This window comes from Malus sylvestris, chromosome 12 (genome assembly GCF_916048215.2).
Source record: "Malus sylvestris chromosome 12, drMalSylv7.2, whole genome shotgun sequence".
Classification (NCBI taxonomy): domain Eukaryota; kingdom Viridiplantae; phylum Streptophyta; class Magnoliopsida; order Rosales; family Rosaceae; genus Malus; species Malus sylvestris.
This window is the reverse complement of record NC_062271.1, coordinates 20622705-20649472: the sequence shown is the minus strand read 5'-3', so window position 1 is coordinate 20649472 and position 26768 is coordinate 20622705. Positions and strand designations below refer to the sequence as shown.

At 37.4% G+C, this 26768-nt stretch overlaps 6 protein-coding genes and 2 pseudogenes across 9 annotated transcripts; 4 read left to right on the top strand and 4 right to left on the bottom strand.

Annotated features, from left to right (window-relative positions):
* Window positions 1–659: 659 nt before the first annotated feature.
* On the bottom strand, window positions 660–766 carry LOC126594655 (small nucleolar RNA R71; annotated as a pseudogene).
* Window positions 767–1424: 658 nt separating this feature from the next.
* On the top strand, window positions 1425–2495 carry LOC126592240 (uncharacterized). The gene is made up of 2 exons (XM_050257962.1): window positions 1425–2370; window positions 2473–2495. Exons 1-2 carry the CDS (start codon window positions 1425–1427, stop codon window positions 2493–2495), a joined length of 969 nt encoding a protein of 322 aa, XP_050113919.1.
* Window positions 2496–6612: 4117 nt separating this feature from the next.
* On the top strand, window positions 6613–8786 carry LOC126592239 (uncharacterized). The gene is made up of 4 exons (XM_050257961.1): window positions 6613–6951; window positions 7782–7949; window positions 8150–8605; window positions 8715–8786. Exons 1-4 carry the CDS (start codon window positions 6613–6615, stop codon window positions 8784–8786), a joined length of 1035 nt encoding a protein of 344 aa, XP_050113918.1.
* A 980-nt stretch (window positions 8787–9766) lies between these two features.
* Window positions 9767–13970, bottom strand: LOC126591926 (dolichyl-diphosphooligosaccharide--protein glycosyltransferase subunit 4A). 2 transcript variants are annotated; one of them, XM_050257639.1, is made up of 2 exons: window positions 13729–13970; window positions 9767–10026 (listed from the first exon to the last, which is right to left on the bottom strand). In XM_050257639.1, exon 2 carries the CDS (start codon window positions 10024–10026, stop codon window positions 9913–9915), a length of 114 nt encoding a protein of 37 aa, XP_050113596.1. In that variant the 5' UTR covers window positions 13729–13970; the 3' UTR covers window positions 9767–9912. The 2 variants fall into 2 exon arrangements, with proteins under 2 accessions (XP_050113596.1, XP_050113595.1); XM_050257638.1 differs by lacking the exon at window positions 13729–13970 and adding an exon at window positions 13672–13701.
* On the top strand, window positions 11991–17691 carry LOC126591922 (uncharacterized). Of its 2 annotated transcripts, none has more exons than XM_050257632.1 (4): window positions 11991–12165; window positions 12280–12346; window positions 12711–12830; window positions 17399–17691. In XM_050257632.1, exons 2-4 carry the CDS (start codon window positions 12308–12310, stop codon window positions 17555–17557), a joined length of 318 nt encoding a protein of 105 aa, XP_050113589.1. In that variant the 5' UTR covers window positions 11991–12165; window positions 12280–12307; the 3' UTR covers window positions 17558–17691. The 2 variants fall into 2 exon arrangements, with proteins under 2 accessions (XP_050113589.1, XP_050113591.1); XM_050257634.1 differs by lacking the exon at window positions 17399–17691 and adding an exon at window positions 12918–13195.
* Window positions 17692–22151: 4460 nt separating this feature from the next.
* On the top strand, window positions 22152–26156 carry LOC126591927 (dolichyl-diphosphooligosaccharide--protein glycosyltransferase subunit 4A-like). Of its 2 annotated transcripts, none has more exons than XM_050257640.1 (2): window positions 22152–22206; window positions 25880–26156. In XM_050257640.1, the coding sequence occupies exon 2, from the start codon at window positions 25880–25882 to the stop codon at window positions 25991–25993; it is 114 nt and encodes a 37-aa protein (XP_050113597.1). In that variant the 5' UTR covers window positions 22152–22206; the 3' UTR covers window positions 25994–26156. The 2 variants fall into 2 exon arrangements, 1 of the variants encoding a protein (XP_050113597.1); XR_007612547.1 differs by having other exon boundaries at window positions 22190–22263; window positions 25880–26089.
* LOC126591923 (uncharacterized) lies at window positions 22751–23628 on the bottom strand. The gene is made up of 3 exons (XM_050257635.1): window positions 23566–23628; window positions 23105–23224; window positions 22751–23016 (listed from the first exon to the last, which is right to left on the bottom strand). Exons 1-3 carry the CDS (start codon window positions 23602–23604, stop codon window positions 22858–22860), a joined length of 318 nt encoding a protein of 105 aa, XP_050113592.1. The 5' UTR covers window positions 23605–23628; the 3' UTR covers window positions 22751–22857.
* LOC126591921 (uncharacterized) overlaps window positions 26049–26768 on the bottom strand; it is a 99910-nt pseudogene continuing 99190 nt past the window's right edge.

Sequence of the window (26768 nt, the reverse complement as noted above, 5' to 3'; positions counted from 1 at the left end):
GTTTTTGGCGCCGCTGCCTCGGATCGAATTTAATTTAAGTTTGCTTTTGTGATTTTCAGTTTATTTAATTTTTATTTTCGTTTTTTTTTATTTTGATCAATTTTTCTCGGTGCTTTCTCATTTTTTTTCTTTTCTTTTTCATTGTTTCTTGAAGGTGAATGCTTGGTACTCATTCGTCAGATTGTGTATTACTTGAGTTTGAACCAGAAATTGAGAAAAGACTTCGTGAAATCCGAAGAGACCAAAGAGAAGTCGGTGAGATAGAACAACAGCAAGAGAGCAAGATGGCGTTAGTTCAGAATGAAACGATGGGAGATCTTGATATTCCAACCATTCCGGAATCACCGTCGAGCATAGCTCTTCCTGCAGCTGCAAGGAATTATGAATTGAAGACTATCCACTTTAATATGATGCCTTTTTTTCATGGCATGAGCACTGAAGATCCATTGGCACATATTAGAGATATCTTTAATATGGTGTCCAACATGGCATTGGTAAAAGGAGTCACCGAGGAACATCTCAGGATGAAGGTCTTTCCATACACTATGAAAGACAAAGAGAAGACTTGGTTGAATTCTTTGAGGCCTAGAACCTTGACGAGTTGGAACGATATTCAAAATAAATTTTTGGAGAAATTCTTTTCGACCCAGAAGACCGATACCCTTAGAGATAATATCATGCAGTTCACTCAACAGGCAGATGAGACGTTTTCTGAGGCATGGGAGAGATTTAATAATTTGTTGATTCAGTGTCCGCACCATGGTTTGCCTGCTCTAGTTCTCATGCGGATATTTTATAAAGGATTAACAGTTTCAAGCAAAGCTGCAGTGAACAACTATGTAGGGGGATCAATTAAGAACAAGACGCCAGCCGAATGTCAAGCACTTTTTGATACTCTAGCACCCGAAACACAACATTCTGAAGCAAAAGGAAGACGGGCAGGAGTTTTTGAGATTAATAATTCTACCTAATTTGCTTCAAAGGCACAAGTCGATGCGATTGCTAGTAAACTTGACACTTTGCTTTCTATGAATGGGAGAGCATCAGTTCAAGAGGTTTGTTCCATATGTGCAGTTCCTGGTCATGCCACAGTTGGTTATCCGTATAGTGTTGATTTTCCAGAATTTGTTCAAGAGCAAGCAAACATGGTGAATGCTTACAGACGTCCTGGTAACGATCCATACTCCAATACTTATAATCAAGGATGGAGAAACCATCCAAATCTCTCATGGGTCAATAATCAGAATGTACAAAAGCCACCATCTGGTTTCCAACCTCAAGAGAAGAAGAATAATTTGGAAGATGTCATTGCATAGCTTGCTGGTAACGTGAATACTCTTTCTGTCAATACAAATCAATTTATGAGCAAAACTGAGACAACTCTTCATAACCAGGCTGCCTTAATAAAAAATTTGGAGATTCAAATGGGGCAGTTAGCTCATTCTTTAGCAGTTAGAGAAAAATGTTCTTTTCCAAGCCAAACTGAAGTTAATCCGAGAAACCATGAGCAAGCTAAAGCAATAACTCTTCGAAGAGGGAAACAAGTGAAAACAACAGCTGATTTTGAGAAAAACAATGAGGAAGAAAAGGTAGAAACCATTTCACAAGAGGAGCAGCCATTGTCCGATGTTGTACAACCACTAGCTATATTGGGAACCACTTCAAAAGCTTCACCACAATTAGTCATTGCAGCCACGCCACTCCCTAAACCTGTTGTCCAACCCGTGAAGCCATATGTGCCCCCTATTCCTTTTCCTCAACGGCTCAAGAAGAATATGTTAGATGAGAAGTATTTCAAATTCTTAGAGATGTTTAAGAAATTGGAGATTAATATTCCATTTACCGATGCTTTGGAGCAGATGCCGAATTATGCTAAATTCATGAAGGATATCATCTCAAAGAAAAGAAAATTTGGCGATCATGAGAAGATTCAGTTGACAGAAGAATGCAGTGCAATCCTTCAAAGAAAGCTTCCGCTCAAGCAAAAAGATAGAGGGAGTTTCAAAATTCCATGCATTATTGGCACTAATTTGTTTGAAAAAGCATTATGTGATTTGGGGTCTAGTATTAATTTATTACCTTTATCTGTTGCTAAGAACATTGGAATAGGGGAAATTAAACCCACTACTGTTTCTTTGCAGATGGCGGATAGATCAATTGCATATCCAGAGGGAATTATCGAAGATGTGTTAGTGAAGGTTGACAAGCTGATTTTTCCAGCAGATTTCTTGGTGTTGGATATGGAAGAAGATTATGAGACTCAGTTGATTTTGGGTAGGCCATTTCTTATCACAGCTAGGACTTTAATTGATGTGGAACAAGGGGTTTTGACATTGAGAATTGGGGAAGAGAAAGCTATTCTCATTCCTGGTAAAATTATTTTACTAGTATCAAATTTTCAAGTCACTTGTAAGTACTCGATTACCCTGGTAACAGATTTAATGGTTTCTTCATCAACTTTTTGTGTCTCAGGTTTAAATCTCTCCTTCACCTAAATGTAAATGAAAGTATTAATAATTTTTTGATTTAAAAAAAAAATTTAAGTCACTTTCTTGGGATACAATTTAGGGTTATGTGCAAATAATTACCAAACTTTTAGTGGTGATTTCAAATTGGTCGTAACCTTTAAAATGTTCCAAATAACTATTTAAAAAGTTTTGAAAATTTGACATCTATTAGGTTCACTAGCATTAAGGGATGAAATGAACGGATATTAAGCGTGGTTTGATTCTCAATTCACCTATAGAAATTTGTATCTCCAAATTGGGGGCATGTAGCTAAGCAAATTTATGGTTTAACTTGGATAAAATGGGGCAATTTGGAGGATTAGAACTCCAAAGATGTCAATTAGTGAAAACTAACTTTAGTATTTGACCACCTCATCATTTAATGTTATTGACGTCACCACTTAATGTTGATAAAGTCCCTAGTAACTTATCAGTTGTCTAATTTTCAAAACGTTAGGTAGTTAATGTTTTGAACGTTTTGAAAGGTTGAGATTAATTTGAGATCCCCCATAATGTTGAGTATAAGTTTTCGTACTTAACCCTATAATTTATAAACATAAATTTATAAATTATTCATAACAAAAAAAGAGTAAATAAAATTATTAAATAAGTAGTTCCTCAAATGTTGAGTTGTAGGAAGGGAACGATCACAAAGTCTCCACGGTCGATGCTTACGAAAACTGTAGGAAAATGGGCAGAAAAAAAAAATCCGAATGGATATATAAGATTCTAGTAGCTTAAATCTAGATGCCAGATTTATGCTGCAATTAACCAAATATAAGCTTTTAAATGGCAAACAAACTGTACAAAGATATCACAAACTTCAATTTTGATTAGGAGATTTTAGTAGCTAATGATCTAGATTAAGCAAAATTTTAATATTTTTCAAATGAAGGTAGGTATGTGAAACTTTTTTTTTTTTTTCCTAATAAAAACTAAAATCTGTTTTCTCACTTTTCTCTCTTTAGTCTTTCTCTATTTTTTTATGCAACCATATATTTACACTAAAGGGACGAGGATTATTTTTATTATAAATGATATTCTACACTAATTTACCCTAAGTTTGGGGTGGTTGGGGTGGTTTTTTTTTGAGGGGGGGGGGGGGTGCTTTCAACCCATGACATAATAGGTTGAATAGAAAGAGCCTAACCACCAAAGCAATATTTTATTTTAAACTAATCTAAATTGAGGGGAGGGGAATACAAACCCAGTACACATGGAAGGAACACATTCGGTCTAGTGAATGTGGCTACTCCCCCAGTACACATGGAAGGAACACATTCAGTCTAGCGAATGTGACTACTCCTGGATATGCTTCCCCATAGTTTTTTTTTTTTTGGTAATTTTAAGTAGAAAAGAAGAAAACACAAATTTATAAAAAGAGCCTTAAGTTTTAAATTACTTTTCCAAGATTTTATAACTTAAAATAGGCCAAATAGTTTGTGTTTTACTCACTTGGTCCTTTTGCCAACCCATCAATTGAAACATGATATCACTCTAATGGCCTATTCCTTTCTTTTAATTTATTTCAAAACTGCCACTCAGTACTACAATTTAGTGATATTTCTTAGGTCTGGCAATTCCTGACACAACCCGATAACCCGACACGAAATTAATAGGTGTTCGGGTTGACACGATAACGAATCGGGTCGTTATCGGGTAACCCGATAAGCACCTGTTAAGACAATGGATTGGTTCAGGTCTACACGTGGGTAACACGATACACAATAAGCAAATTATTAATTTTATAATTTTATAACCCTAAAAAAATACTATAATAATTATATATATTAATTTAACAATTTTATACCTCTAAAAACTATAATAATTATATATCAATTTCTTAAGTATTATACGAATTCTACGAAACTAATTTCAACGATTCAACCGTCAAACTTGTTTGTATATGCTTCAAAATCGCATCAGCAAAAAATCGCAAAAAACAAACATTTAAAGATCAAGTAATGGGACAAAACTTTTCGACGGTTATCAACGAAAAATCACGATTTAACGGTTATTTTAACTCTGATTTTGATGATTTTTTACAGTACACTCCTTGACCCTATATGAATACAATGAATGAACTCGATCTTCAATTTAAAATATTTACACTAGTGGATACCACAAAATCTTATGTTATACTGAATGAAAGTATGAATAAACTCTTAAGAGTTATTGAATCTATTGTTTTGATGAGATACGCATTCTACGAAACTAGTTTCAACAATCCAATTGTCAAACATGTTTATATATACTTTGAGATCGCATACGCCAACAATTGAAAAAAACAAACATTCAGAGATCAAGTAACGAGACAAAACTTTTTGACAGTTATCAACGAAAAATCATAATTTAACGGTTATTTTAACTTCGATTTTGATGATTTTTTACAGCTACAATCCTTAACCCTATATGAATACAATGAATGAATTCGATCTTCAATTTAAATATTTACACTAGTGGATACCACAAAATCTTATGTTATACTTAATGAAAGTACAAATAAATTCTAAGTGTTAGTGAATCTATCGTTTTGATGCGATACACATTCTACGAAACTAATTTCAACGATCCAACCATCAAACTTGTTTGTACATGCTTCAAGATGGCATACGTCAAAAATCACAAAAAACAAACATTCAGAGATCAAGTAACATGACAAAACTTTTTTACGGTTATCAACAAAAAATCACGATTTAACGGTTATTTTAACTCCGATTTTGATGATTTTTTACAACTACACTCCTTGACCCTATATGAATACAATGAATGAATTCGATCTTCAATTTAAAATATTTACACTAGTGGATACCACAAAATCTTATGTCATTATGATCGATGAAAATTGAGGATTTTGTAAAAGGAATAGGGGTGTGCTATCCACACACCCCTTTTTACTTCTCACACACCCCTTGTTAATTTATGTCCGTTGATCTTCTTCATTTCATCCGATCTGACGACCGAAAATTAGAAGGGTGTGTGAGAAGTAAAAAGAGGTGTGTGGATATCACACCCCAAGGAATAACATGCAAGCTTTGAGTTCCATTGGCAATGTTTAAACTTTTGAAAAAAACTTCACAACCTTGAAAACAAAAACTCTTTCATTTTGCATATCTTTGCACATTTAATATTTTGTAATATACTAGTAGTATATGGATGTTTGTTTATTAAACTCTTATTTTCGAGTGTAGATGTAGTATTTAAACGAAAAATGTGTTTTAATGTTTTGAAGTAATATTTATGTGGCAATGTGTGGTATGTGCAAATTTAAGAAAAAATATATATTTTTCTTAACGGGTCATAACGGGTTGGGTCACTTTACCGTTGGGTAAAGTGACCCGACCTGTTAAGGACCCATTAAGATAACGGGTGTGACATGACACGACCCGTTATGACAACAGGTGTTACATGAAAACAACACAAACACGATAGACACGACCCATTTGCCAGGCCTAGTACTATTTCTTTTCACTTAAAAGTGAGAGGCCTTAGGTTCAAATCTCGCAAATAGCGAATTCGATACCAAATTAGACTGCCAATTGTGTAGCTTAACCGAAGTCTCATTTCCCTTAATGTAAAAAAATTGATGTACTAAAAAAAAAAAAAAAAAAACCAAAACTCTTATTTTCTCCAGTACCAAAAAGATAAAAAAAAAGAAATTTTAAATGCCTGTGATTAAATGTTGAGTTAGGTCAAGCTTCTAGTATAAATATAATATACAAGTTGCTCCATGAGAGCATGTATAATGTATGTATTCCTTCTCCTCCAAACCAGCCTTCCCTCTCAACCCTTCATGCATGCTCATCAGTCATCAGGTTGTATGCCAAACCAACAAGCTTCCCAACACTTGAAGCGCAAAAACCCTTCCATCTGAATTCACACCATTAATTCCTTGTTTCACAAGTGTCCGTGAGCATAAATTGTCCGTCTCCACGACAATGGGGGATTACCAAACCCAATCCCTGTGGCGGATGCGCCTAGGCTCCGCCCTTCGCACGGCTTTGGCATGCACCATTGTCGACTGCACCGTCCTCTATGGACCTCCACAACTTAAAAAGTACATAACCTACCCGTCCTTTTCGTACATGAAACGCTTGGGGACGTCATGAGAAGCTGTTGGCATGTGATCTTTGCCACGGCACAGGTACTTTTGTCTTCTGTGCTGACCCTTTGGCTGGTGGAGCCTAAAAACTTCACGGTGGAGGTAGCGGTGGTGGCTGTTGCTCTGAGTGCTTTTGTGGTGGCATTGCCGGAGTCCACGCACTTGATGTCGAAGAGAATTGCGTTTGGGCAGTTTGTGAATGTTTATGTTGGCGCTGTGATTCATGGGGCACAAACTGGAGTTGTCATGCATCCACTTGGTGTTGCATCAAGCACTGTCCTTGGAGCTTTCGCTTCTGTTGTTGCTATGTTGTTTCCTTATCCTTGGCTATCTTACTATGAGGTAACTATCCTTTTTTTTTTTTTTTGAACTCTTTACACGTGTATTTTACTAAGTAATATTTTCTTGTTGGAAATATTTTTTTGAACTCTTTATTAATCTACTATACAGCCATCATTGTGTAACAGCTTCTATATATACTTATCAGTTAAAAACTGATAATTATTTGCATTTTATATGTCTAAACTGTATTAGTTTAGAGCTTTGACAACTGAACCAATCAGAATGAAGGAAATTATAATACATGCATCCAGCTAATTTGGAAACACAAAGTTTACTACAAAACAGCGTCGTACGGCAGATGGCAGGTTGTTGTATGTCGAGACTGCCGGAATGGAAACAACAATAAAAGCCCTTTGGTCTTGTCTAATTTTCTCATAAACCCTAAAGAACAAGAAAACGATCCATGTAAGCCTTTCTGGTTAGTTAAAGTGGTGAGAACGTGTAAGAAAACATATTAAAATTAGGTTACGTCAAAACTTTATTTTCCTTCCTTATTAATAAAGAAAAAGCAAATCTATGTAGCATTTGTGTGTGTGCAACAGATGATTAAAATAGTGTTTTTGCTATATCTTCTATAAATTATAGTAGTTTAGAATATCGTATTGTTAACATTTTTGCGGCAATTGATGATATCTCCCGCTTGATGTGCTAAAAGATCTGTTTGGCTAAGGATGTACAAATCGAATAAAACACCACACTGAGACAACAAGAACTACTTATTCTAGCTAGATCACATTCTAGCCGTACTGCAAATAGTAGGATTGTGCCTGCAAGGGTATAAGCATATTGTGCAAATTATGTAAACTGAAACGGAAATAATGCATTCACAGGTCAGTAAATCGTGGCGCATGTATGCCGGAAATGCTTCTCAGAGGTTAGCTCGCTTCGTTGAGGCCATCTCTTCCCGAGACAAGAGTGGAGCACTCGAACTCCTCTCTCGAGGACAATCTCTCTCTAAAGAAGCAGCTAAGCTTCTTCAAAGCATCAGTAATAATCTGGTAAGCTACTAATAACTCATAAAAGGACATTATTTTGCTTCTTCCTGTAAATTACAGTTTGACATAAATACAAAAATAGCTCATAAAAAACATAAAACAAAAAAATTTCTGCACGTGTCAAACTGTGATAGGCAATTAAGTTTGAGCTTTGTGAATTAGCTCCGTAAGCAAATTAAAGGTTTTCGATTCTTTGTAAGCAGGAAACCATGGTGTGGGAGAGACCACATATCAAATTTCTGGAACCAAATTATCTGGACTTAGGTGAAAGGTTGCAAGAAATTGAGGTTCCACTGAGGGGGATGGAAATAGCTTTATCTAGTTGCTCTTCACATCCTGTAAACCTAATTGATGAAGAGCTAAGACGCAATTTACAAAGTTCAGAAGTAGAGGTTAGCCTAAGGCTTCTGCAAGCTAAGTACTCTTTGCCTTCCGATGCAACATTGGCTCCGGAGTCATACAGAGATATCTTCGACAAGCCACTTTGGGCCGGAAAACCCACCACCAATAACCGTGAGAATCTTCCGGCTTTCTTCTTCTTGTACTGCATGGAACTCCTCCTAGAAAACCAACCCATTGCCCGGAATCCTGGAAACACTAGGAAACCTAACCAAGAACCAAGTGATTTGCAAAATCAACGGCGGTGGAACTTCAAAAGTGTTTGGAGAAACATAATCCCAAGTACCACCGAGGGGATTTGCGACTTTGGGTTGTACTGATGATAAAGAAGTTGAGACTATTGTGAGTAGCTTTCTTCAACATTTGCAGGAAGTGGCTGACAAGGTACATACTAGTGACAGTGAAGAGAAACACGAGCCAAATGGTTCTTTGTTTGACTAGGCTGGGATTCTGCATTCCAAGCGTGATGAGAGAAACAATGGAGATGAAGAAAGAAGTGAGAAAACTAGTCAAATTGAATGCGCCTACATAGTGTTTAAGATTTTGGCTCGTCACAGACTCACAGTTAGTGTCCTATTTTGTTTAGTGTTATAGTAAGAAAAATAAAGGTGTACCGATTCTTTTAATAAAATTAAAAGGACTAGGAAAGAATCAAAGTTTTCTTGTACAATTAAATTGGGAATCCTAGAAGATAATTTGGAAAAGGAAAGAAAGTGTTCTTTAGAATAAGAAACTAATCATAAAATAGGTATGTAAACCACCCTATACTTAAAAATATGGTGTGGCAAGGCTATGGAAAGTGTGTGAAGCTAGACACAGCCGCTGGAAAGAGAGAGAGAGCTGCGTGAAAGAGAGGGATTAGTTCTAGGGTTTGCAAAAATACTTTAACTCTATTGTTAATCAAAGAAGTCGTGGTTTCTCTACTCACGGAAATCACAACTGGAAGTAGACAAAAATTCCACCAAACCAGTATAATTCTTATGTGGTTCTAGTTATTCTCCAATTTGCTAAGTTTAGTCTTTTGCGGGATACGTCAAAGAGAAAGATCTAGAGCAGAGTCAGAATTATAACACATAGCTCCTATGAGAGATGGTTAACTTTAACAATACATCTAACTAATTGGTAAATGCTATTAGATTTCCCAATCTTCAATTGACCTCAGTACACATTGTAATTTGGTTAGATCATATACATAACTATGAATCCTAATCTTCCTGAACAATGCACCAAACATAATTTTCTTTTCGGTGAACCCTAAAAATATGCTTTTCGCACTTTCTACGAACAACTGATCACTTGATTCACTACCACAGCCAATGGGAACCTTCAAAACACAATCTGAACACGGACAACACCCTTCATAATGTAAAGGTGTGGAAAATTAAATATGAAGCACAGCTAAAATAGAGAAGAAAATAATGTGTATAACAGAACATAGTCATATTGTATAACGTAAATCAAGCTGCATCCGTTGTGAAATAGTTCACGCTACAAATTAATAGGATATCTCCATTAGTCGCAAGAAAATTGCATCTCTATTGCAAATAAATAAAAAAGAAACATATCATTAGTTGCCTTCATATTTTGGGTCGGCCATCACATAATGATACGCTATTACCAGTACAAATATGAAGATGCCGAGAAAATTGGCAAAGAAGCCCAGGTCCTGATCATCCATCATCTGTAACATTAAAACGAAAAAACTATAAAGTTTAGCAGAAGAATTCAGTGTTCCTCAATATCATGTGAAATACTTGTTAAAATAGGTTTCCTACACACACTTGTCAGATGACGGAATAAGGGTGAAGGAGGGATGACAGAATAAATGTTAAAGGAATGTGTCCCAATCCGGGTGGTACTGTGGATGACCAGTGGGCGGACAATTTTGCCCCTCGATTTTTCCTTTGTTTTGCCTTCTTTGTATGGTCGACTGACTCTTCTGCTGACGGAAATGCCCCTGATTTTCTCTTTTCTTACCGTTTGTCTCACCTGTTGGCCATTTTTCTGGTTGACGGATTTGCCCCATGGCTTTTTTTATGGTTTATGATTGGTTTTGGTGGTTCTTGCAGGGAGAGGGTGGGAATTGACTGTGCCACGTGTTGGTCATCGTGTTGTTTTCTTTTTGGGGTTTATTTTGCTTCGTTTCCATTTTCTTTCCTTTGTTATTCCTGTTCCCTCTTCTCTGTCGCTTTCGGTTTGTTTTTCCTTTTATTCTCCACTGTCTGCTTCCCTTTCGTGCGCTTTTGTGTTTTGATCTTCTCATGCCCACTTTTCTCGCTTCACAACTGCTTCATTCTTTGGACAACTCTGTGGTACGTGATTTTCTTTCCATTTTTATCTTCCTTTGTAGATTTTTGTGTTAGTTTGTGATAGGGGTTTTCTTCTGTTGTGTTTTGAGAGATTGGGTGATGGGTTCTTATGGATTTTAGTGTTTCACACTCTGAGAGGAGTTGCTACCTGTGGGGAGAGAAGTCTGGGTTTCAATGGGTTTTCTTCTGTTGTGTTTAGAGAATTATTGTTGCCCAAAACTCTATCAAGGGTTTGCTTTTTTGATTGTGAGATTAAACAGTCGAAGAAGGTTTATTTAATGGGTGAAGAAATTGACAATTGTTTGGTCGTCAAATATTTCTCCTCTTTTATTTGTTTGATTTCTTTCCAATATTCAAATAATTATTGTTGTGTAATCTTGATAGCACTGTTGCTGCAGCTCGAATTGATATGTACCAGAGCATGGGAGATGCTCTTGCGCAATAGTATGGTGGCTCTGCAGCTCACAACACTGTATGTTCTTATTTCTTCTTGGGAGTAGAGCATGCATATATTATCAGTTGGTAGATGTCATAGATCAACCCCTATATTCTAACGTGAAGTAAAAAAAAAATAGAAAAACTCTAACTCTAATCACAAGTCCACTGACAAGAAAACAAATCACATTACAGACCAATACCTTTTTGCAGTCTTCTTGACAACAACTTATCTGGGTATCTTCCGCCAGAGTTCTCGGAGTTGCCAAGCTTATTAATGTTGTATGTTTTCTTACTTCGGAACATAAATTTGCGCCTTAATTCTTTTTTCAACCTTTCCTTTCTTGAATTTTCATACTGTTGGGAACAATTCTCTAGACTTTCCTTTTTCTACAACATAATTTGAGGGATGCAATCCCATATCAAGTTTCTTAGCCCTATAATCTTATTTGTTTTGCAGTCAAGTTGACAACAACTTTGGTGGGACTACAATTCCAGATTCGTATAGCAACATGTCTAAACTGTTCAAGTTGTAAGCGCTGCTTCTGATTCTATGTCTTTTAGTAAGTTTAAAGGTAAAATTGTGTGATCTAAGGACTACAATCTCTATTTATTCATACATCAGATTTAAAGCTCCAACTACTTAAGTGTAAATCCAAAAGATTTGTGATTAATCATAGCAACGATAGAGGGAATCATAGTTTTTGTTGGGAAACACATATTTCCAACCACTATGCAGGGAACATCTCCCGTTTCTATATGATTTTATATCACATTAGGTGATGGTGCTGGTTGTTTGGAATGACAATCGAGAAGTAGCTCTTAATATTTAACACAACCAATCATGTCAAGATTGAATATCTTTGTGTTTTTGTTGTTTCTTTCAGGAGTTTAAGGAACTGCAACTTACAAGGGCCTTTTCCTGATTTCAGTAGGATTCCAAACATTGGTTATGCACAGGTTCAAGTTTAATTGTGTAAAAAAATGGAGAGATTGATCGTCGTCGCTCATAGCTACGTTTCAGGAAACAAGTTTATCTCTTGCCAATTTTGTGTACCCACTTTTAATTCATGATGGTTCGGGCTCGCTGACAACCCAATTTGCTGTTATAAAGTTTTGCGTTTTACAATCTGCTTTCATGCTTAAACCTCTTCCAATTTTGCAATTCCGTGTAAATCTTGCAGGTCAAGATGGGACACCTATCTGGGCAATGTTGGGATGTCTAGGCTTAGGTGGAGACATGGACTTATGGAAGTGGTGAAGTAGCTTAGCTCTCATCTATTCTATTTAAGCTCATTGGTGCTGGCTCTGAGGTTTTTCAAAACTCTCCGTTTTCGAAATCTGACGATTCAACCACAAGGAACTAGAATAATTGAAAAAAAAAAATTGTTTTGGCGAAAAGAAGCATGTGCAATCCTCTAATTTTATTAATATAAAAGAAGTGATGCAAATCCAGTAAAGATGTAAGTAAGAGCTATTAGTGGAAAAAAATAGTTGTATAATTCCAGGCCTTGAAGAAGGCTACAAAGTATATGAGAATAACGTATCTATATGGTGTTTATGTTTATTCATTTGTCCCTTACGATTTTTTATGCATGTTAACGCTTGAACAATAATGCAGGTCAATCAAGCAGATAAGATTCAGAAAGAAAACTCCACATATGTTGCCAGCAATGCTCATGGGGAGAAGTATAGGAAACCAAAGCCTACAAATCTGATGCCTTTTAGGTTTAGAACTGATGTATGTGAAACCTGTTGTGACCAATTTCTTTAGTAAGTATTAATAATGTTGATGCTTAATATGATATGTTTTGGGTTTTTTTTTTAGAAAAGAGGGATGTTTAAGGAAGCAACTTTGGAGAAAAAAGCTCATGCACCACTAAAGGAGATCACATTAGTCAGGACTCCAGGGGCAAAGTCAACAAGCAAACATCAGAATGTGATACAGGTATACTTGGGAGCTACAAGTGCTTTGTGTGTGGTTTGAATCTGAACAATTACATTGTGTATCACCGTCATATAGGCAAATTTGTTATGTGTGATGGTGTATTTACGCATGATTGAAATGGATGATCTAATTTTATGCAATTTATAATTTTGGGTTTCTCTAATTTTTTGCTTTTTTTGTGATTTATTTGATGAAAGTTTCAATCTTCAGGTACATTTTTCATATATGTACTCATCAAATGTCAGGATTACTGTTCCTCTGGTTTTTTGGGCTACAAATTAAATTTTGGGGTTGTTTAAATTTATTTAATTTGGTCCAAGATTAATCGATTTTATGTTCTAGGTTCTTTATAGGCAAAACATTGGAGCAGTTGGTCATATTTGGAAGAGCAAACGAGGATGGAGTTCTTGGAGCAGTTGGTCATATTACTCTTGGCTAAGGGAAAAGTACTCGGACCTTATTGAGTAAGTCACTAATTATTCATTTCAATTAAATTCTGATTAAGATCTTATGTGTAAATAGGAGTGTAAATATGTTGTACATAAAATTTTCAATCCCGCAGCAACGCACTGGCACCATTGCTAGTGAAAACTAAAACCCAAAAACTGTAAAAAAAAATTTAAGTTGTTTTCACTTTCAAGTTTTTGTTTTCAAATAATCTCCTTTATTTCTCCATCGTCGCTCTCGTCACCTCCCTTCATCCTTCTCGCTCCTCATTTCTCCCACATACTTTTCCTCTATCTAAAGCACAAAATATGAAAACTAAAGGACCAAAAATGAAATGGTTATCAAAACGTGCCCTAGTTGACCCTACAAAAAGATCACATCTAAATGAAGTTCAAACTCAAAAACTATCAACCAGAAAACAAGAAACATCGCAGAAACGATTGAAATCAACAAATAAAGCATACAGAGGAAATCGGGTTGTATTCATAACTTGTATTTTAATCGGAAATGTTAAGTGTTCATAACATGTATCCAACTCATATTACATCTATTTGTTCCCAAATTAGGCTGCCATTATGTGGCTTAGCCGAACTCTCATTCCCCTTAGTGTAAAAATATCGATGTACTAAAAAAAAAAAAAATCAAAACTCTTATTTTCTCCAGTAGCAAAAAGATCAAAAATAAATAAAAATTTAGGATTGTGTTTTGAAGGTTCCCATTGGCTGTGGTAGTGAATCAAGTGATCTGTTGTTCGTAGAAAGTGCGAAAAGCATATTTTTAGGGTTCACCGAAAAGAAAATTCTTTTTGGTGCATTGTTCAGGAAGATTAGGATTCATGGTTATGTATATGATCTAACCAAATTACAATGTGTACTGAGGTCAATTGAAGATTGGCAAATCTAATAGCATTTGCCAATTAGTTAGATGTATTGTTAAAGTTAACCATCTCTCATAGGAGCTATGTGTTATAATTCTGACTCTCCTCTAGATCTTGCTCTTTGACGTATCCCACAAAAGACTAAACTTGGCAAATTGGAGAATAACTAGAACCACATAAGAATTATACTAGTTTGGTGGAACTTTTGCTTACATCCGGTTGTGATTTCCCTGAGTAGAGAAACCACGGCCTCTTTGATTAACAATAGAGTTACAGTATTTTTGCAAACCCTAGAACTAATCCCTCCTTTCACGCGGCTCTCTCTCTCTTTCCAGGGGCTGTCTCTAGCTTCACACTTTCCATAGCCTTGCCACACCCTATTTTTAAGTATAGGGTGGTTTACATGCCTATTTTATGATCAGTTTCTTATGCTAAAAGATAAAAAAAAAAAATTAAAAAATGCCGGTGATTAGATGTTGAGTTTGTTAGACCGAGTCGGTGGGTGGATCATGCTCCCGCGACATCAGGAAGTTGTGCTCACAGCAAACTCTTATCCATGCAGAGTTAGCTTAGGTTACAACTCTTTTAAGTGTTTGTTGTTTCTGGGATAAGTGTCCTTTGTACAATTTGTGTGATTTTTGAATTTTGAATAGCCTTGTAAATAGGGATTGCTTTCCCTGATGTAATCTGAAATGGAGTATAAATACATGCAGCCTCTCTTTGAAAGGTTAAGCTTCTAGTCTAAATATAATATACAAGTTGCTCCATGAGAGCATAGATAATGTATGTATTCCTTCTCCACCGTGAAGTTTTTAGGCTCCACCGGCCAAAGGGTCAGCACAGAAGACAACAGTACCTGTGCCGTGGCAAAGATCACATGCCAACAGCTTCTCATGACGTCCCAAAGCGTTGCGTCCGGGGCTATTAGGATTGTGGTCATGTACGAAATGGACGGGTAGGTTATGTACTTTTTTAAGTTGTGGAGGTCCATAGAGGACGGTGCAGTCGACAATGGTGCATGCCAAAGCCGTGCGAAGGGCGAAGCCTAGGCGCATCCACCACAGTGATTGGGTTTGGTAATCCCCATTGTCGTGGAGACAGATAATTTATGCTCACGGACACTTGTGAAACAAGGAATTAATGGTGTGAATTCAGATGGAAGGGTTTTTGCGCTTCAAGTGTTGGGAAGCTTGTTGGTTTTCCGTACAACCCGATGACTGATGAGCATGCATGAAGGGTTGAGAGGAAAGGCTGGTTTGGAGGAGAAGGAATACATACATTATCTATGCTCTCATGGAGCAACTTGTATATTATATTTAGACTAGAAGCTTAACCTTTCAAAGAGAGGCTGCATGTATTTATACTCCATTTCAGATTACATCAGGGAAAGCAATCCCTATTTACAAGGCTATTCAAAATTCAAAAATCACACAAACTGTACAAAGGAAACTTATCCCAGAAACAACAAACACTTAAAAGAGTTGTAACCTAAGCTAACTCTGCATGGATAAGAGTTTGCAGTGAGCACAACTTCCTGAAGTCGCGGGAGCATGATCTACCCACCCACTTGGTCTAACAAACTCAACATCTAATCACCGGCATTTTTAAATGTTTTTTTTTAATCTTTTAGCATAAGAAACTAATCATAAAATAGGCATGTAAACCACCCTATACTTAAAAATAGGGTTTAAATTTTTTTTTTAATCTTTTAGCATAAGAAACTAATCATAAAATAGGCATGTAAACCACCCTATACTTAAAAATAGGGTGTGGCAAGGCTATGGAAAGTGTGAAGCTAGAGACAGCCCCTGGAAAGAGAGAGAGAGAGCCGCGTGAAAGAGAGGGATTAGTTCTAGGGTTTGCAAAAATACTGTAACTCTATTGTTAATCAAAGAAGTCGTGGTTTCTCTACTCAGGGAAATCACAACTGGATGTAAGCAAAAGTTCCACCAAACTAGTATAATTCTATATGATGTTATATCACATTAGGTGATGGTGCTAGTTGTTTGGAATGACAATCGAGAAGTAGCTCTTAATATTTAACACAACCAATCATGTCAAGATTGAATATCTTTGTGTTTTTGTTGTTTCTTTCAGGAGTTTGAGGAACTGCAACTTACAAGGGCCTATTCCTGATTTCAGTAGGATTCCAAACCTTGGTTATGCACAGATTCAAGTTTAATTGTGTAAAAAATGGAGAGATTGATCGCCGTCGCTCATAGCTACGTTTCAGGAAACAAGTTTATCTCTTGCCAATTTTGCGACCCACTTTTAACTCATGATGGTTCGTGCTCGCTTGCAACCCAATTTGCTGCTATAAAGTTTTGCGTTTTACAATCTGCTTTCATGCTTAAACCTCTTCCAATTTTGCAATTCCGTGTAAATCTTGCAGGTCAAGATGGAACACCTATCTAAGCAATGTTGGGATGTCTAGGCTTAGGTCGAGACGTGGACTTATGGAAGTGGTGAAGTAGCTTAACTCTCATCTATTATGTTTAAGCTCATTGGTGCTGGCTCTGAGGTTTTTCAAAACTCTCCGTTTTCGAAATCTGAAGATTCAACCACAAGGAACTAGAATAATTGAAAAAAAAATTGTTTTGGCGAAAAGAAGCATGTGCAATCCTCTAATTTTATTAATATAAAAGAAGTGATGCAAATCCAGTAAAGATGTAAATAAGAGCTATTAGTGGAAAAAAAATAGTTGTATAATTCCAGGCCTTGAAGAAGGCTACAAAGTATATGAGAATAACGTATCTATATAGTGTTTATGTTTGGTCATTTCACCCTTACGGTTTTGTATGCCTGTTAAACAATAATGCAGGTCAATCAAGCAGATAAGATTTAGAAAGAAAACTCCACATCTGTTGCCAACAATGCTTATAGGGAGAAGTATAGGAAACCAAAGCCTACAAATCTGAAGCCTTTTAGGTTTAGAACTGATGTATGTGAAACATGTTGTGACCAATTTCTTTAGTAAGTATTAATAGAGTTGATGCTTAATATGATATGTTTTGGGTTTTTTTTTTTTTTTTTTAAGGAAAGATGGATGTTTAAGGAAGCAACTTTGGAGAAAAAAGCTCATGCACTACTGAAGGAGATCACATTAGTCAGGACTCCAGGGGCAAAGTCAACAAGCAAACATCATAATGTGATACAGGTATACTTGGGAGCTATAAGTGCTTTGTGTGTGGTTTGAATGTGAACAATTACATTGTGTATCACCGTCATATAGGCAAATTTGTTATGTGTGATGGTGTATTTACGCATGACTGAAATGGATGATCTAATTTTATGCAATTTATAATTTTGGGTTTCTCTAATTTTATGCTTTTTTGTGATTTATTTGATGAAAGTTTCAATCTTCAGGTACATTTTTCATATATGTACTCATCAAATGTCAGGATTACTGTTCCTCTGGTTTTTTGGGCTACAAATTAAATTTTGGGGTTGTTTAAATTTATTTAATTTGGTCCAAGATTAATCGATTTGCCACGGCTCAGGTACTGTTGTGTTCTGTGCTGACCCTTTGGCTGGTGGAGCCTAAAAAGATCTGTTTGGCTAAAGATGTAGAAATCGAATAAAACACCACACTGAGACAACAAGAACTACTCATTCTAGCTAGATCACATTCTAGCCATACTGCAAATAGTAGGATTGTGCCTTCAAGTGAATAATCATTGATGTGCAAATTATGTAAGCTGAAATGGAAATAATGCATTCGCAGGTCAGTACGTAAATCGTGGCGCATGTATGCCGGAAATGCTTCTCAGAGGTTAGCTTGCTTCGTTGAGGCCATCTCTTCCCGGGACAAGAGCGGAGCGCTCGAATTCCTCTCTCGAGGACAATCTCTCTCCAAAGAAGCAGCTAAGCTTCTTCAAAGCATCAGTAACAATCTGGTAAACTACTAATACTTCACCGTGAAGTTTTTAGGCTCCACCAGCCAAAGGGTCAGCACAGAAGACAATAGTACCTGTGTCGTGGCAAAGATCACATGCCAACAGCATCTCATGACGTCCCCAAGTGTTGCGTCCGGGGCTATTAGGATTGTGGTCATGTACGAAATGGACGGGTAGGTTATGTACTTTTTAAGTTGTGGATGTCCATAGAGGATGGTGCAATTGACAATGGTGCATGCCAAAGCCGTGCGAAGGGCGAAGCCAAGCCGCATCCGCCACAGCGATTGGGTTTGGTAATCCCATTGTCGTGGAGACAGATAATTTATGCTCACGGACACTTGTGAAACAAGGAATTAATGGTGTGAATTCAGATGGAAGGGTTTTTGTGCTTCAAGTGTTGGGAAGCTTGTTGGTTTTGCGTAACCCGATGACTGATGAGCATGCATGAAGGGTTGAGAGGAAAGGCTGGTTTGGAGGAGAAGGAATAATGTATGTATTCCTATTTACAAGGCTATTCAAAATTCAAAAATCACACAAACTGTACAAAGGAAACTTATCCTAGAAACAACAAACACTTAAAAGAGTTGTAACCTAAGCTAACTCCGCATGGATAAGAGTTTGCAGTGAGCACAACTTCCTGAAGTCGCGGGAGCATGATCCACCCACCGAGTTGGTCTAACAAACTCAACATCTAATCACCGGCATTTTAAATTTTTTTTTTTTTTATCTTTTTGCTACTGGAGAAAATAAGAGTTTTGATTTGTTTTTTTTTTTAGTACATCGATATTTTTACACTAAGGGGAATGAGAGTTCGGCTAAGCCACACAATGGGCAGCCTAATTTGGGAACAAATAGATGTAATATGAGTTGGATACATGTTATGAACACTTAACATTTCCGATTAATATACAAGTTATGAACACAACCCGATTTCCTCTGTCTGCTTTATTTGTTGATTTCAATCGTTTCTGCGATGTTGCTTGTTTTCTGGTTGATAGTTTTTGAGTTTGAACTTCATTTAGATGTGATCTTTTTGCAACAGTAACTCATGGGTACCACAGATAACTTTGCCAAAGTTCTCTGACAAAGTTGAGACACGTGAAGCTTGCAGCTCCCACTACATCGCTCTGACCAAGAAGGGTAAAACAATAGGAAAGAAACAACACTAACAAAGTTTAGACACATAAATTTTGAAGGTCTAGCTACCATATTATTACCCACAAGGGTAAAGGAACAGTACCACTGCTGGATAATTGGAAAGTCCCGGTGTGTCAACCTCTGTGCTTCGTGGCAAGGTAGACTAGCAAACATGCCCAACCTTTACTCACATTCGAGAAAACACTCCCAACAAGATTGCTTGCTCCAAAATCGAAGAGGCACCGCCTTCCGAATCTCGAGAGCCAGACTCCCAACATGATTACTTTCTCAAAAATCGAAGAGAGGGTAAAGGAACAGTACCACTGCTGGATAATTGGAAAGTCCTTGTGTGTCAACCTCTGTGCTTCGTGGCAAGGTAGACTAGCAAACATGCCCAACCTTTACTCACATTCGAGAAAACACTCCCAACAAGATTGCTTGCTCCAAAATCGAAGAGGCACGGCCCTCCGAATCTCGAGAGCCAGACTCCCAACATGATTACTTTCTCAAAAATCGAAGAGACACCGCTCTCCGAATCTCGAGAGCTAGACCCCCAGCAGGATTGCTTTCTCAAAAATCGAAGAGGCATCGTTCTCCGAATCTCGAGAGCCAGATCCCCGACAGGATTGCTTGTTCGAAAACCGAAGAGGCACCACTTTCCCAACTTCAAGAGCTGGATCTCCTTAGATAAAGCTTGTCTGTAATCTTCACTCGCAACATCAGCTTTCCAGATACCACAGACCACTTTTTCAAAGTGCTCTGACAGAGTTAAAACATGTGAAGCTGGCAGCTCCCACTACCGTACTATGACCAAGCAGGGTAAAGGAATAGCATTATTACTTGATGTTAGGGAGACTCCTATATATGTCGACCTCCATCCCCAACGGACAGGCATACCTGCAAAAATGCTCAACCCTTCCTCTTATCTGAGAGGGCACTCCCAACGAAGCCTTTCGAAATATTCAGCTTTCTTTCCCCCCGATAATACCTCTGTAAACAAGCTATACTAGAGCAAGAATATCTCATATCATCAGGGTTAAAAGCAAGAGTATCCCATATCATGCTTTTTCCCTGTCTTTTCCTTTGGCCTTGTTCTTACTTGCAAGACAAGGAGAAAGAGAGCAATCAGTCAGCACTTGGAATCAAGCTTCCAGCCAGGAACTGACTGCCTGGAACCCCTTACCTGATTACTTACCTGGCATTGCTCTCGAGTACTCATCTTCAACATCTTATGCTTCCAGGGAAGATACCGCATCTGCCTGAGGAACAGATAGGGCAAGTGAGAAGGATACAAGGAAGCATGTGGAGACAAGCGTAACAGCACACGTGCCGATACATCCACTACTCTGTCAAAAGCAAAAGTATCCCATATCAGCAGGGTCGAACGTACATTAGATTTGATGGACTTGTTTTGACCCTCAAATTCTTCAGTTGGCCTTATACTCTGGAGGAAACCAGAAAACCCTCCAGCCCAGTTCAAGAATAAGCCTGTGGAAAGTTACTTCTTCAAAAGCAAAAGTATCTCATATCATCTCTTCTCATTTTTCTTCTCTTTATCCTTCATGCTGCCTGCAAGATAGGGAAAATGTGAACAATCAGCCGGTGCTCTGATTGCTTACCTTGTCTGTCACCTCTTTCAGCAGATCCCCTAGCTCGGCGACTTGGGGGACTCCTACTACATGGTTTGTATCGCGCTTGACCAAGCCTGAAACTACAAGTAAGCTTCAAGTGAAATTGATACATTACCTTGTGCATCTCCACCAGTTACAGATACCACCCCTGGATGGAGGAAGAGTACTTCCAGAGAAGATGCCACATCTACCTATGAGACAGATAAGGCAAGTCAAGACGATACCACACTCCGGTACTTAGAAGTTTCGTGGTTACGAGATCATTCTCCCACAATATTTCCTAATGTCATTTGTACTAAATCATTCACTTGGACTCACTAAATGAGAGTTTGAACCTATGTACTTGTGTAAACCCTTCACAATTAATGAGAACTCCTCTATTCCGTGGACGTAGCCAATCTGGGTGAACCACGTACATCTTATGTTTGCTCTCCTATCTCTATCCATTTATATACTTATCCACACTAATGACCGGAACAATCTAGCGAAGATCACAAAAAGTGACCGTTTTCGCTACCTAGGATCTATCTTGCAAGAGAACGGAGAATTAGATGGAGATCTCAACCATAGAATACAAGCTGGATGGATGAAGTGTAAGAGTGCATCCGGCGTATTGTGTGACCGTCGTAGGCCACTAAAGCTCAAAGGAAAATTTTATAGGACGGCAATAAGGCCAGCGATGTTGTATGGCACAGAATGTTGGGCGGTGAAGCATCAACACGTACACAAAATGGGTGAAGCGGAGATGAGGATGCTTCGTGGGATGTATGGGCACACGAGAAATGATAAGATTGGGAATGAGGATATCCGAGGTAAAGTAGGAGTAGCCAAAATTGAAGGAAATATGAGAGAAAATCGGTTCCGGTGGTTTGGACACGTGCAAAGAAGGCCTACTGACGCTCCGGTTCGAAAATGTGACTACGAGACAGAGGTTCAGGGCCGAAGGGGTAGAGGAAGACCTAAGAAAACTTTGGAAGAGACCCTAAGAAAAGACTTGAGTACTTGGATCTAACGGAGGACATGACACAAAACCGACCGCAATGGCGTTCTAGGATTCATATAGCCGACCCCACTTAGTGGGAAAAGGCTTTGCTGTTGTTGTTGTTGTAGTTTTCATATTTTATGCTTTAGATAGAGGAAAAGTATGTGGGAGAAATGAGGAGCGAGAAGGATGAAGGGAGGTGACGAGAGCGACAATGGAGAAATAAAGGAGATTATTTGAAAACAAAAACTTGAAAGTGAAAACAACTTAATTTTTTTTTTACAGATTTGGGTTTTAGTTTTCACTAGCAATGGTGCCAACGCGTTGCTGCGGGATTGAAAATTTTATGTACAACATATTTACACTCCTATTTACACATAATATCTTAATCAGAATTTAATTGAAATGAATAATTAGTGACTTACTCAATAAGGTCCGAGTACTTTTCCCTTAGCCAAGAGTAATATGACCAACTGCTCCAAGAACTCCATCCTCGTTTGCTCTTCCAAATATGACCAACTGCTCCAATGTTTTGCCTATAAAGAACCTAGAACATCAAATCGATTAATCTTGGACAAAATTAAATAAATTTAAACAACCCCAAAATTTAATTTGTAGCCCAAAAAACCAGAGGAACAGTAATCCTGACATTTGATGAGTACATACATGAAAAATGTACTTGAAGATTGAAACTTTCATCAAATAAATCACAAAAAAAACACAAAATTAGAGAAACACAAAATTATAAATTGCATAAAATTAGATCATCCATTTCAGTCATGCGTAAATACATCATCACACATAACAAATTTGCCTATATGACAGTGATACACAATGTAATTGTTCAGATTCAAACCACACACAAAGCACTTGTAGCTCCCAAGTATACCTGTATCACATTCTTATGTTTGCTTGTTGACTTTGCCCCTGGAGTCCTGACTAATGTGATCTCCTTCAGTGGTGCATGAGTTTTTTTCTCCAAAGTTGCTTCCTTAAACATCCCTCTTTCCTAAAAAAAAAAACCCAAAACATATCATATTAAGCATCAACGCTATTTATACTTACTAAAGAAATTGGTCACAACAGGTTTCACATACATCAGTTCTAAACCTAAAGGGCTTCAGATATGTAGGCTTTGGTTTCCTATACTTCTCCCCATGAGCATTGCTGGCAACAGATGTGGAGTTTTCTTTCTGAATCTTATCTTGTTGATTGACCTGCATTATTGTTCAAGCGTTAACAGGCATAAAAAACCGTAAGGGAGAAATGAACAAACATAAACACTATATAGATACGTTATTCTCATATAGTTTGTACAACTATTTTTTTTTTCCACTAATAGCTCTTATTTATATCTTTACTGGATTTACATCACTTCTTTTATATTAATAAAATTAGAGGATTGCACATGCTTCTTTTCGCCAAAACAATTTCTTTTTTCAATTATTCTAGTTCCTTGTGGTTGAATCTTCAGATTTCGAAAACGGAGAGTTTCAAAAAACCTCAGAGCTAGCACCAATGAGCTTAAACAGAACAGATGAGAGCTAAGCTACTTCACCACTTCCATAAGTCCACGTCTCCACCTAAGCCCAGACATCCCAACATTTCCCAGATAGGTGTCCCATCTTGACCTGCAAGATTTACACGGAATTGCAAAATTGGAAGAGGTTTAAGCATGAAAGCAGATTGTAAAACGCAAAACTTTATAACAGCAAATTGGGTTGCAAGCGAGCACGAACCATCATGAGTTAAAAGTGGGTACACAAAATTGGCAAGAGATAAATTTGTTTCCTGAAACGCAACTATGAGCGACGGCGATCAATCTCTCCATTTTTTACACAATTAAACTTGAACCTGTGCATAACCAAGGTTTGGAATCCTACTGAAATCAGGAATAGGCCCTTGTAAGTTGCAATTCCTCAAACTCCTGAAAGAAACAACAAAAACACAAAGATATTCAATCTTGACATGATTGGTTGTGTTAAATATTAAGAGTTACTTCTCGATTGTCATTCTAAACAACCAGCACCATCACCTAATGTGATATAACATCAGATAGAAACGGGAGATGTTCCCTGCACAGTGGTTGGAAATACGTGTTTCCCAACAAAAACTATGATTCCCTCTATCGTTGTTATGATTAATCACAAATCTTTTGGATTTCCCCTAAGTAGTTGGAGCTTTAAATCTGATGTATGAATAAATAGAGATTGTTGTCCTTAGTTCACACAATTTTACCTTTAAACTTACTAAAAGACATAGAATCAGCAGCAGCACTTACAACTTGAACAGTTTGGACATGTTGCTATACGAATCTGGAATTGTAGTCCCACCAAAGTTGTTGTCAACTTGACTGCAAAACAAATAAGATTATAGGGCTAAGAAACTTGATATGGGATTGCATCCCTCAAATTATGTTGAAGAAAAAGGAAAGTCTAGAGAATTGTTCCCAACAGTATGAAAATTCAAGAAAGGAAAGGATGAAAATAGAATTAAGGCGCAAATTTATGTTCCGAAGTAAGAAAACATACAGCATTAATAAGCTTGGCAACTCTGAGAACTCTGGCAGAAGGTACCCATATAAGTTGTTGTTGTCAAGAAGACTGCAAAAAGGTATTGGTTGGTAATGTGATTTGTTTTCTTGTCAGTGGACTTGTGATTAGAGTTAGAGTTTTCTTCTTTTTTTACTTCACGTTAGAATATAGGGGTTGATTTATGACATCTACCAACTAATAATATATGCATGCTCTAACCCAAGAAGAAAATAAGAACATACAGTGTTGTGAGCTGCAGAGCCACCATACTGCTACGCAAGAGCATCTCCCATGCTCTGGTACATATCTATTCGAGTTACATCAATAGTGCTATTAGGATTACACAACAATAATTATTTGAATATTAGAAAGAAATCAAACAAACAAAAGAGGAGAAATATTTGACGACCAAACAATCGTCAATTTCTTCACCCATTAAATAAACCTTCTTCGACTGTTTAATCTCACAATCAAAAAAGCAAACCCTTGATAGAGTTTTGGGCAACAATAATTCTCTAAACACAACAAAAGAAAACCCACTGAAACCCAGACTTCTCTCCCCACGGGCAACAACTCCTCTCAGAGTTTGAAACACTAAAATCCATAAAAACCCATCACCCAATCTCTCAAAATACAACAGAAGAAAACCCATATCACAAACTAACACAAAAATCTACAAAGGAAGATAAAAATGGAAAGAAAACCATGTACCACAGAGTTGTCCAGAGAATGAAGCAGCTGTGAAGTGAGAAAAGCGGGACCGAGAAGACCAAAACTTAAAAGCGCGCGAAAGGGAAGCAGACAGTGGAGAACAAAAGGAAAAACAAACCGAAAGCGACATAGAAGAGGGAACGGGAATAACAAAGGAAAGAAAACGGAAACAAAGCAAAATAAACCCCAAAAACAACACAACACGATGACCAACATGTGGCATAGTCAATTCCCACCTTCTCCCAGCAGGAACCACCAAAACCAATCATAAACCATAAAAAAGTCATGGGGCAAATCCGTCAACCAGAAAAATGGCCAACGGGTGAGACAAACGGTAAGAAAAGAGAAAATCAGGGGCATTTCCGTCAGCAGAAGAGTCAGTTGACCATACAAAGAAGGCAAAACAGAGGAAAAATCAAGGGTCAAAATTGTTCGTCCACTGGTCATCCACAGTACCACCCAGATTGGGACACATTTCTTTAATATTTATTCTATCATCCCTCTTTCACCCATATTCCGTCATCTGACAAGTGTGTAGGAAACCTATTTTAACAAGTATTTCACATGATATTGAAGAACACTGAATTCTTCTGCTAACTTTCTAATTTTTTCGTTTTGATGTTACAGATGATGGATGATCAGGACCTGGGCTTCTTTGCCAATTTTCTCGGCATCTTCATATTTGTACTGGTAATAGCGTATCATTATGTGATGGCCGACCCAAAATATGAAGGCAGCTAATGATCTGTTTCTTTTTTATTTATTTGCAATAGAGATGCAATTTTCTTGCGACTAATGGAGATATCCTATTAATTTGTAGCGTGAACTATTTCACAACCGATGCAGCTTGATTTACGTTATACAATATGACTATGTTCTGTTATACACATTATTTTCTTCTCTATTTTATATGTGCTTCATATTTAATTTTCCACACCTTTGCATTATGAAGGGTGTTGTCCTTGTTCGAATTGTGTTTTGAAGGTTCCCATTGGCTGTGGTAGTGAATCAAGTGATCTGTTGTTCGTATCAAGTGCGAAAAGCATATTTTTAGGGTTCACCGAAAAGAAAATTCTTTTTGGTGCATTGTTCAGGAAGATTAGGATTCATGGTTATGTATATGATCTAACCAAATTACAATGTGTACTGAGGTCAATTGAAGATTGGCAAATCTAATAGCATTTGCCAATTAGTTAGATGTATTGTTAAAGTCAACCATCTCTCATAGGAGCTATTTGTTGTAATTCTGACTCTCCTCTTAATCTTGCTCTTTGACGTATCCCGCCAAAGACTAAACTTAGCAAATTGGAGAATAACTAGAACCATACAAGAATTATATTGGTTTGGCGGAACTTTTGTCTACATCCAGTTATGATTTCCCTGAGTAGAGAAACCATGGCTTCTTTGATTAACAATATAGTTACAGTATTTTTGCAAACCCTAGAACTAATCCCTCTCTTTCATGCGGCTCTCTCTCTCTTTCCAGGGGCTGTCTCTAGCTTCACACTTTCCATAG